Source organism: Mytilus trossulus, chromosome 14 (assembly GCF_036588685.1).
Source record: "Mytilus trossulus isolate FHL-02 chromosome 14, PNRI_Mtr1.1.1.hap1, whole genome shotgun sequence".
NCBI classification, from domain to species: domain Eukaryota; kingdom Metazoa; phylum Mollusca; class Bivalvia; order Mytilida; family Mytilidae; genus Mytilus; species Mytilus trossulus.
In genome coordinates, this window is record NC_086386.1 from 54449426 (window position 1) to 54460579 (window position 11154).

At 35.0% G+C, this 11154-nt stretch overlaps 1 protein-coding gene across 1 annotated transcript; it reads right to left on the reverse strand.

The window, feature by feature from the left end:
• Nucleotides 1–321: 321 nt before the first annotated feature.
• Nucleotides 322–5911, reverse strand: LOC134697892 (uncharacterized). The gene is made up of 4 exons (XM_063560179.1): nt 5906–5911; nt 4649–4734; nt 2419–3835; nt 322–678 (listed from the first exon to the last, which is right to left on the reverse strand). Exons 1-4 carry the CDS (start codon nt 5909–5911, stop codon nt 322–324), a joined length of 1866 nt encoding a protein of 621 aa, XP_063416249.1.
• Nucleotides 5912–11154: the final 5243 nt, after the last annotated feature.

The window sequence follows — 11154 nt, forward strand, 5'->3', positions numbered from 1 at the left end:
TCGAGGCTTTCCAACTTTAGATTTTTAACCATATTTGTGACACAGCCAGGTGTTCGGTCTGTGTAGTTGTTATTCACAAATCGTGCTGCTCTTTTCTGCACCTGTTCAATTGCCTTGATTTTATTTTGGGCGGTTGGGTCCCATACTGTGGTTGCATATTCCACTGCAGGTCTTACCATGGACACATATGCAGCTGCCTTTACAGGTTTTGTACAGCCTTTGATGTTTCTACGTATAAACCCCAACGTTCTGTTTCCTTTGCCTACTGTATTGTCTGTGTTTATCCCATGTTAGGTTGTTGCTGATGGTTACTCCAAGATATTAACTTGCTTCCTCTGTGTCTAGAGTATGACCGTGAAGATTGTACGATGTTTGTATCACTGATCTATTTTTGGGGGATATTCTAATGACAAGGCATTTTTTGGCATTAAAACTCATCTGCCATTTGTTTTCCCAGTCTTCCAATGCTGTTAAGTCCTTTTGAAGAAGTTCACTGTCAGCTTGGTTGGTGATGGTACGAAAGAGAAGGCTGTCATCCGCGAACAATTTGGTCTCTGATGTAGATGCTGTTTCTGGCATGTCATTAATGTAGGCCAGGAACAGTAATGGACCAAGGACTGTGCCTTGGGGTACACCAGAGAGTACTGGTACTTGTGAAGAGACGGCACGCTCTGCTTTCTGTTATGTAGGAAGGAGCGAATCCATTTATTGGTTTTGGGGTTGACGCCGTAGTATTCCAACTTGTGTAGGAGGCAGTGATGTGGTACCTTGTCAAATGCTTTTGCAAAGTCAAGCAGGATGATGTCTACTTGGCCGCTACTTTGTGTCGTTGATGGTTACGATTAGTTGGGATTCGCATGATCGTCTTTTGCGGAATCCGTGTTGTGTATCAGTTAGTATTTTATTTTTGTCAAAGTGGTCCATGATGTTGCTATGTACAATATGTTCTAAGACCTTACATGTGATGGAAGTTAGAGATACTGGTCTGTAGTAAGATGCTAGGTACCTTTCGTCTTTTTTAAAAAGTGGAACTACAGTAGTCAGCATTTCGGTGTTGACATGAATATCAATTATATGGTTATTTTTATAAATTTTCTGTTTACAAAACTTGGAATTTTTCGAAATACAAAGGATTTTCTTACCCCAGGAGTAGATTACCTTAGCCGTATTTGGCACAACTTTTTGGAATTTTGGATCCTCAATGCTCTTCAACTTTGTATTTATTTGGCTTTTAAACTATTTCGATCTGAGCGTCACTGATGAGTCTTATGTAGACGAAACGCGCGTCTGGCGTATAAAATTATAATCCTGGTACTTTTGATAACTATTTACACCACTGGGTCGATGCCACTGCTGGTGGACGTTTCGTCCCCGAGGGTATCACCAGCCCAGTAGTCAGCATTTCGGTGTTGACATGAATATCAATTATATGGTTATTTTTATAAATTTTCTGTTTACAAAACTTTGAATTTTTCGAAATACTAAGGATTTTCTTACCCCAGGAGTAGATTACCTTAGCCGTATTTGGCACAACTTTTTGGAATTTTGGATCCTCAATGCTCTTCAACTTTGTATTTATTTGGCTTTTAAACTATTTCGATCTGAGCGTCACTGATGAGTCTTATGTAGACGAAACGCGCGTCTGGCGTATAAAATTATAATCCTGGTACTTTTGATAACTATTTACACCACTGGGTCGATGCCACTGCTGGTGGACGTTTCGTCCCCGAGGTTATCACCAGCCCAGTAGTCAGCATTTCGGTGTTGACATGAATATCAATTATATGGTTATTTTTATAAATTTTCTGTTTACAAAACTTTGAATTTTTCGAAATACTAAGGATGTTCTTACCCCAGGAGTAGATTACCTTAGCCGTATTTGGCACAACTTTTTGGAATTTTGGATCCTCAATGCTCTTCAACTTTGTATTTATTTGGCTTTTAAACTATTTCGATCTGAGCGTCACTGATGAGTCTTATGTAGACGAAACGCGCGTCTGGCGTATAAAATTATAATCCTGGTACTTTTGATAACTATTTACACCACTGGGTCGATGCCACTGCTGGTGGACGTTTCGTCCCCGAGGGTATCACCAGCCCAGTAGTCAGCATTTCGGTGTTGACATGAATATCAATTATATGGTTATTTTTTATAAATTTTCTGTTTACAAAACTTTGAATTTTTCGAAATACTAAGGATTTTCTTACCCCAGGAGTAGATTACCTTAGCCGTATTTGGCACAACTTTTGGAATTTTGGATCCTAAATGCTTTTCAACCTTGTATTTATTTGGCTTTTAAACTATTTCGATCTGAGCGTCACTGATGAGTCTTATGTAGACGAAACGCGCGTCTGGCGTATAAAATTATAATCCTGGTACTTTTGATAACTATTGGCATCTCTCCAATCTTGCGGGACTTCACCAGTGTTCAATGATGTTTGATATAGGTCTGTGAGTATAGGAGCAAGTTGTTCTGCTGCTGCTTTCAGTATAAAGGCTGGTATTGAATCGGGACCAGTAGCTTTATGCGGTTTCAGGTTTTTTAATAATTTGTGGACTCCGTTGGTCCTAATTTTTATGTCCTTCATGGTGGAGTATGGACTTTTACCTTTATCTGGAAAGTTATTTAGGTTTTCTTTGGTAAATACTGACTGGAATTGGTCGTTTAAAATATCAGCTTTACTCTTGTTGTCACTTTGCAGAAATCCCATTTTGTTTTTTAGCGGTGCCACTCCTGTCCATTCCTGACCTTTGCTCTTGATATAAGACCAGATTTTCTTTGCATTATCTCTATAGTCTGAACTGACCTCTTCCATATACTTCTTGTTGGCTTGACGGACCTCCCACTGCACTTCTTGTTGTAGTCTTTTATACCTATCCTTGTCTCTTTTCTTTTTAGTTTTTCTCGCCTTCTTGTGTGCTTTCTGCTTTTGGTTTATTTTGCGTCTAATGGTTGTATTGATCCATGGATGAGTGTTTCTTCCAAGGGTCATTTTCGTTGGTACTCTTTTCTCTATGGTGGTTTGTACAGCTGTTTTAAATGCCTGCCATAAAGACTCAACGCTTCTATCTTTGATGTTTTTGAAGGTAGTTATAAAGTTTTGTAGATCTTCCTTTATATTATGTATTTCCGCTTTTTTCCATAGAAATATATTTCTTCTGACTGGTTTAGGTTTAAGTGGTTTACAAGCCATATCTAGGAGGACGATGTCATGGTCGCTGTTTCCTATTGATGGTAATGGTTTGCATCTTAATTTAAATGAAGGATGAGATGTAAGCAATAAATCTAGGGTATTCTCTTTTCGTGTTGGAAAGTCCACAATTTGTTCTAGCCCGTTGTCAGCTACAAGTTCCAATAATGCCTGGTTGGTTCTGGTAGGATACTGTCTATGGTCTATAGTTTGTTCTGCCCAGTTGATATCGGGTAAGTTGAAATCGCCACCAATAAGGAATATGTCTTTTTGATGTTTTGCTCTGATGTTATTTATTTCGTCTTTCATTTTATTCAAGTAGGTGTCATCTGTTTTATCAGGTGGTCGATAAAAAGCGCCTATGAGCATTTTCTTTTTTCCTTCTAAGTTAATAGTGCCAGTCAGTAGTTCTATTTCAGTGCTTTTTATGATGTTACCCAGCTGTAATGTTTGTTTAGCTGCTATCAATACCCCTCCATGGGGGTCCTTTGGGCGATCTCGGCGTTCCGTGTCATAATGGAAGTAGTCTAGTATAATCTCGCTTGATTTGATGTTTGGATCAAGCCAGGTTTCCGTGCCTATTATTACATCTGGCTCAGTTGACTCAATGATTGCTTCGAGTAGTTTTCCTTTTTTTCTGAGACTTTGAAAATTGATGTTTAATATTCTTAACTGTTTTTTTAGTGGCTGGTTTGGTTTTAGTTGGTTTTGGTGATGATGTCATGATCGGTATATCAGTGCTGAAAGATGTTGTGTTGAATGATGGTGAATTAATGCTAGAACCTGATGTTGATGGTATTGATGCTTCTGATATACTGTCCATCATTAATGGATTGGTCGATATATTTTGTATTGAGTGCTTGCTGTCATCTCCATTTGGTATAAAATATATTTTGGTTGAAGAATTGTTTGGTTTGCAGCAAGATGGGCAAGTCCATGTGTCTTCACTTTTGCCTAGGTTGCTGTATTCTGATGTTGACATACCAATGCAGTTTCTATGTGTCCACTTATCGCAGTCGTCACAAGCTATGAATTCTATTTTACATGCTTTTTGGCATATCGTGCAAGGGAATCTTGGTCGTCTTGGTCCTGGGTTTGTCTCTATGCCACTCAGTAAGAGTAAGATGAGTCTTTGTGTACTCCTCTCTCGGACAGTTTTAAATTTTTGTTGAGTCAATTGAATAAGTTTTTTACAGCTTTTTATCCAGTAGTAAGTTTGTACAGATGATGTTACTGGGCTTAGATGGTGTTCAGATAGGTATATATTTACCCCTTCTAGAGCATTTTTTTTTTATAAATGCAGTCCTCATGTGTTGGTTTGTATTTATGTTGTGGGGTAAGTATTACTTGGTGAACAGTAAAAGCTTGTCTTGTCCAAAGAATAAGTGTAAGCATAAATACAGTATAATAAAACATTTCGGTTGATGATAATGTATCTTATACTAACGGTACTTACAATATTATGGGTGTTCCAATCTGAGTCTTTGTGTTCTTTTCAATCTGAGTCTTTGTGTTCTTTTCAATCACTTCAAGAGTCCAGTTCTGGAAGAGAAAACATTGGTTGAGTGTTTTGTGTGGTGATCCTATACAAGAGGTAAGTAGCAAAACCTGATAAGATTAACTCACCTAGAATTTTACTACTCGTGTCTGTTCACTTTTGGCACCTTTGTTTTCTTGGTAGCTTGAAGATGTTGATTAGAATAAGGAGTTCAATTCCTCTTGTTCAACTCGGATTTGAATAAATTCAGATTCTTGGTCAATTGTGAAGCATTCGGTGTACGTGTCCAGCAAGATGTTTTTAGTAATCGCTAGACTCAGTAGACGTCCAGGATGTATGCCGTCCTTGTTGTTGATTGACAGGTTGACTGATTTTCGTGTTTGTCCTTTCCTTCTCTTGCGCCCTCTGAAAAAGTATTTGCTTATTTTGACTGATGTTTTGTTGAGTCTTCTGTTGAGTTCATATATTTTACCATTTAGTTCCTGTATTTGTTTTGTCGCTAGGAAATCCTCAACTTTGTATGTTTCTGGTCTTTTATGTCCTTTACTCTTGTTCCAGTTTGATATTGAAATAAGTGGGCAATCGATAAATTTTATTTCAGCATGTTGATAACTGTCAATAATACTTATAGCTCTTTTGTATTGATCTATAATTTTGATTGCTCTGTTGTTATGAAATTTCAATTTTATATATTTTCCTTCCTTAGTGGTGAGATCACTGGTCCCGGACCAGAGGTAAATAATGATGTGGTGGTGTCGCTTGATGGCTTTTGCAATTCTATTTTTTATCAGGTTAACAAGTACTTCGGTTGTTGCCCCCGATTTACACCAAGTTTCTAGTGGAAATTCTTTTTGTAAGCAATTGTTCCGTAGGGTATAGCCTTTGCTGTCGGAGACTAAGATTGCTAAGACTAAGACTTTGATAAATTGGACCACTAATTTTTGCCTAAATTACGGGCTTTGGACTTTGAGAAATTGTTGAAAATCACAGTTATACAGACTTTTTTTCTAAACGCCTTCAGATATTTGGCTGATTTTTGGTATGTAAGTTAACCATGATGAGTTATAGGTCAAGCTTAAGTTTCGTTCCGATCTGCTAATTTTCGCTGAAATTAAGGGCTTTGGACTTTGATAAATTATTGAAAATCACAGTTATACGGATTTTTTCTCTACTCCCCGCTAGATTTTGAGCTGATTTTTTTATATGTGAGACTACCTTCATGTTTGTGTCCACATGCGTTTATATTGAAATTGCAGATTTTTCAACTTTTTGGGACGGGGCCATTTTTGTCGCTTTGACACATCTAGTTCATTTGATGTTTCTATAAAAAAATATTTTTATAAACTTGAAGTTACATGTTATCTTTAATTTGTAAAGAAGAAAAAAGAGGTGCAAATTTGCTGCTGGTGGGCGTATCGTAGTAGTAGTAGAAGTTTCACAGCCCAGTAGTCAGCACTTTGGTGTTGACATGAATATTAATTATACGATAATTTGATTTAGTGCAATAAAGATGATCTAATTGTTTCAAAAAAAAAAAAAACGATAATTTGATTTTTTTTTTTTAACTAAGAATTTTCTTATAAAAGGCATAGATTACCTTAGCCCAAATAATTATGACGTCTCGTCATAATTATTTGGACTAAGGTTACCTAAGCCGTATTTGGCACTACTTTTGGGAATTTTGGGTCCTCAATGCTCTACAACTTTATACTCGTTTGGCTTTATAACTATTTTGTTCTGAGCGTCACTCGTGAGTCTAATTAACGAAACGCACGTCAGACGAATTAAAAATAATCCTGGTACCCTTGATAACTATTTGATTGGTTAACTTCCAGTAATGGTTATCATTTTACATTCAATGAAATGCTATGTGATGTGATGTTTGTAGTACTGTACAGGATAAAACTTGAAACAAAGATAACTTTCGCACATTCTTTTTAAAGTGACAATTTAAGAACAACTAATAGGGAAATACAATGGTGGTATTACTCCTCTATCATTTTTATTTAACTTTCACTTTCTTATTATTACGATAACGTCGTCATAACAACCACTGTTGTAACATGACCATCGCCTAACCGCATAACCCGCCTTTACTTGACAATTTCATATGTATATTTATCCTGAAGACACCACGCTTGTGAAACCTAATGACGAATAAACAATTACTTTATGGTATTTAAAGTGTTGTCTTTCATATCGATAGTTTTATGTCGAGTTATGTGCCTTTCATGTGAGCTATATATAATTCGTTAAAAGTTGTCTCAGCCTTTGTCATGATGGATTAAAAACATCATAAATGGCTTTATATCTATATCTTTATTCATTATTGAAAATTTTAATTTAGAAAAACATGCTTTAAATAATCAGTTTTCAATTTTTTTTCTACAAGTATTTACATAGTTTTTGAAATTTTGCTAACTTAACGGTAGTTAGTTACCTGTCTTTATAAATCTGGTATTTTATGAAACACATATATAGCACTGATTATCTCATTAGTGTACAGACACACTGACTATTGTGTTCCGGTACACAGAGACCGTCTTGTATATAAACATAATCATTCACCTCATTGTCCAGGAGAATATCTCCCAAAAATGGCCTCGGCCGCCCGTACTATTGAGTACAAAAATAATAGGCACAATAGTTGAGAAGTCTGTGTTTTGGTTTTTTTTGAAAACGTAGGTCTTTTCTTGTAGTGAGGCTATGCTATTATTATTTCTAAAATGGCTATGTTGCCTTCTGTAGTCACTTTTCAGTTCTTCCTTATAGATAACAACCTTTCTTCTGACATCAATTTCAATCTTTAATGAAATGTTTTAAAACTTTGACCAAAATATCTTCAAGATAAGATAAATAGCACCTGTAAAAGTGGATCTAATCTAATTTCATATAATAAATTAGATTTTTGTTTAGAATCAACATTGATTTTTACTCTGACGCAGTAATTGGAAGCGATAATACTTGGAAAAAAAAGTGACGAAAGATACAAGAGGGACATTCAAACAACGCCATGGCTAATTAAGAAAAGTCTAACACACAAACAATAGTACACAAAAAACAACAGAAAACTAAAGACTGAGAAAAACGAACCGACAAGAACCTGGATGTGATATCGGGTGCCTCAGAAGGATATGCAAATTCTGCTCCACATGTTGCATACGTCGTGTTTCTCATGTAAGTACAAACCCGATAGTAAGTCTAACTCGGTAGGTCATATTCGGGATAAGGAGGCGGGATCGTAGTGAAGTCACCAGGAACATATCCGTTATCTTCTGTGAAAGGATATCCAGAACTGTCAACCAACTCATGATAGCGTCCGTAAAACTTATAAATGGATGATTTCAACTTGACCAATTGTAACTCTTGGTTAAATAACTTCCTTGTGAGCAGCAACCATCTATCAAGGAAATTATGATAGGAAACACAAGCCATCGAATATCGCATCAACGGAAATATATGTACTCTGTATGCAGGCGCTGTTGAAATTTTGCTACATAGAAATGGAAAGTGCACAATTGAGAAACCGGCTGTTATCATCCCTTTTGTTGTGAAGTTATGTTTTCTTCCGGCATTCATTGTCAATTTCTATACGTGAGGCAAGATATGAGACAAACCTAAAAATTTTGATGGGATAAATCCGTTCAACATAGTCACCAAACTTTTAATTATTCAATGAGAGAAAATCGTCAATATAGCGGAAAGAAAATTTTAAGGATACTGCTTGCTTGATTTCTTTCTTCCTTAGAAGTTCATGTATGAAGTCAGCAGCCTCATGCGAATAAAGGAATCTTCAATGCAAATACCGCAAAGGAAAAGAAAAGATATCAAATCAGTGTATATAAAACAATAATCGATAAAATGCCGGGAAATATTATGAAATTAAAGGAACAACGGTTGTATTGCTGTTTTTGGTGGAAAGTCTGCGGCTACAGATTTTTCATTCGTTTCCTAGAAGAGGATTTTATTTTACAAAAGTACAAAGAAAATAGACAGTCACTAGGAGTCTGTTTTTGACCAAATTTTGAATTATTCGAAGAACATTATCTACATAGCGGTTTAAAGTTAAATGAAACTGCCGACTTCTTTTCTTTTTTCCTGCGAAGTTCCTGTATGAAGTCAACCCCATATGAACAAATGAGCTAGTCGACAAGAAGAGGGACACAGTTTGTTCCCATGGGAATGCCATTTGTTTGTTGAAAAACGCTTCTTCCAATCTTAACACATGTTGCCATGAAGAAATAAAGCATCTTGTTAATGTCGGTTTCAGAAAGTTTGTTATTTGAATAAGAGTGATTATGTTACAAAAGGGGATTTATCACTTCCTAATACTACGTTGGCCTTTTTTTTTATGAAAAAAATATGTTTGATAAATAATTAAATGTAATAAAACTATAAGGCATAGTTGACACTTTATATAGTGTTTAGACTAATTTCATTTCAATACACTCACACATTTATTTATTTTTTTGCTGTTAAATCCTTTGTTACTTATTATTTTGGATGAAGAGTGAAGGTTAATTCAGAATCACATATTCAAAACTGTGATATCATTCATTTTTAATAATTTGCAACTTATATTATCAAATTCATGCCAAATTTTTTGTATGAACAGTGATTTGAAAGTATGGTATTAGCAAAGCCTCCTATAGTTTTCAGTCCAGATCCCTGAACTCCACAAGATTACAAATCTGTTCAAGCTGTGAACCTGCTTTGATGCAATTGTTTAAGAAATATTTTTGATTTACCCTAGGTATTTTAGTCAATTGATAGTTTTTGCTATCGTTTATATTTTGTAACTACACCTTTTATATATATTTTTTTTCTGTAATATGCAATTAGTATTTAAAATAACTATAAATCAATTTCAAAGTTATAACATTTTTCTTGCTGTTCATTATCTTTTTCGATATAAAGAAAATATCACCTGATTCATGAATCAAAACTAAGTTGAGACTCTGATCTATTTTCATGATAAATTTTTATATGATTTATAGGACATGCAATTAAATTAGAGGTCAACATAGCAGCTTCAAAAACACGCATATTTAGAGCCTGCCTGTAGTTCAGTGATTGTCGTTTGTTAGTGTGGTTCATAGGTGTTTCTCGTTTCTCGTTTTTTATATAGATTAGACCGTTGGTTTTCATTCCCTGCTTAATTGTTTTACAATAGTCATTCGACGATGCTTTTATATTTTTCTATAGGTCACCTATCTTTCCTCTGACAAATTTGAACTTTCATTCTTCTTTTTAAACTTTTATACCCTGAACATTTAAAGTCCAAGCCGTATACAATAGAGACCTTGCATAAACGGGAAAATTGCGATGTTGCAGTCTCCGCACTATAACTTAGGTTAATTTAACGAAACTCATACTAAAGACTAAGAACTACAGTTTAGATTTGGACAGTGAATAATTTATTGTTATATAATAGTTATACCCTTTATTACTTAGAAAATTGCAAAGCTTGAGCTGGGTCATTTGTGTTCCTAGATACATTCTCCTTTCATCTTTTAATGTTTAGCTGTCATATTTGTGGGTTTGATAATTTTTGCTAAAGGTTGTTTCTTTATCATGCATGTGGACATAATGTACCTTTTAAAATATATAAATCAGTTCCACAAAATTTGTTTTCATAATCAACATTATGGAAGTCCTTTTTTATTACGTTAAAGAAATACGAATATAGATGTCGACATTTCATGGACGGAAATGTTTTCCCCCCCATCTGTTTTTCGTTAATATTCTGTGTTCCTTTTGAAAAGTGACGTACAGAATTCCAAATTGGGACCTGTGAATTTTTTCGAAGATAGTTTATTAGTACGTACGTGTTGGTCTTATTCACAGACAGCAACTGCGAATTTTAATAGAGCCATAATAGTTGATTTTATATAAACACGAAGTAGGTGTTGACCCTTTTAGGCTTCCTGTTTTTATTTGTTTTTATATACACTTTTTTGTTATTCAAGAGAAACAGCATCCAAGTGTGACAAAAACAAAAACAGCATCCAAGTGTGACAAAAACAAAAACAGCATTTTCAACAAGTGCTTTAATAAAATGTCATGTTCTAAAATGAACAAGTTGTGAATAGTTTAAATAGAGGCTATCAAGATATGTTATCGGTACTAATGCCCTTAAAGCCAAAACACATTGCATAACTAAAGACATTGACTTACAAAAAATTGTCATATTTATTGAATAGAACGATTCTGATCCTTTTTTTTTTGTATTTTAAATGTTGTTGTATTATGCTGTTAGCTTTGTTATATAACATATCCAAATTGAGTTTTATTATTTTCTCTCTCCTTGAATTTAAAACGATCCTGTTATAGCATATATCATAAAAACCTTGCTTTTGAATTTGATTAAAGGAAGGTAAATGTTGTCCCTGTTTTGGGGGAAATGGGACTTTTCAGATAGAGCAGCATTCCCAATTCTTATACTGAGCAACTTTTTCTTGCCA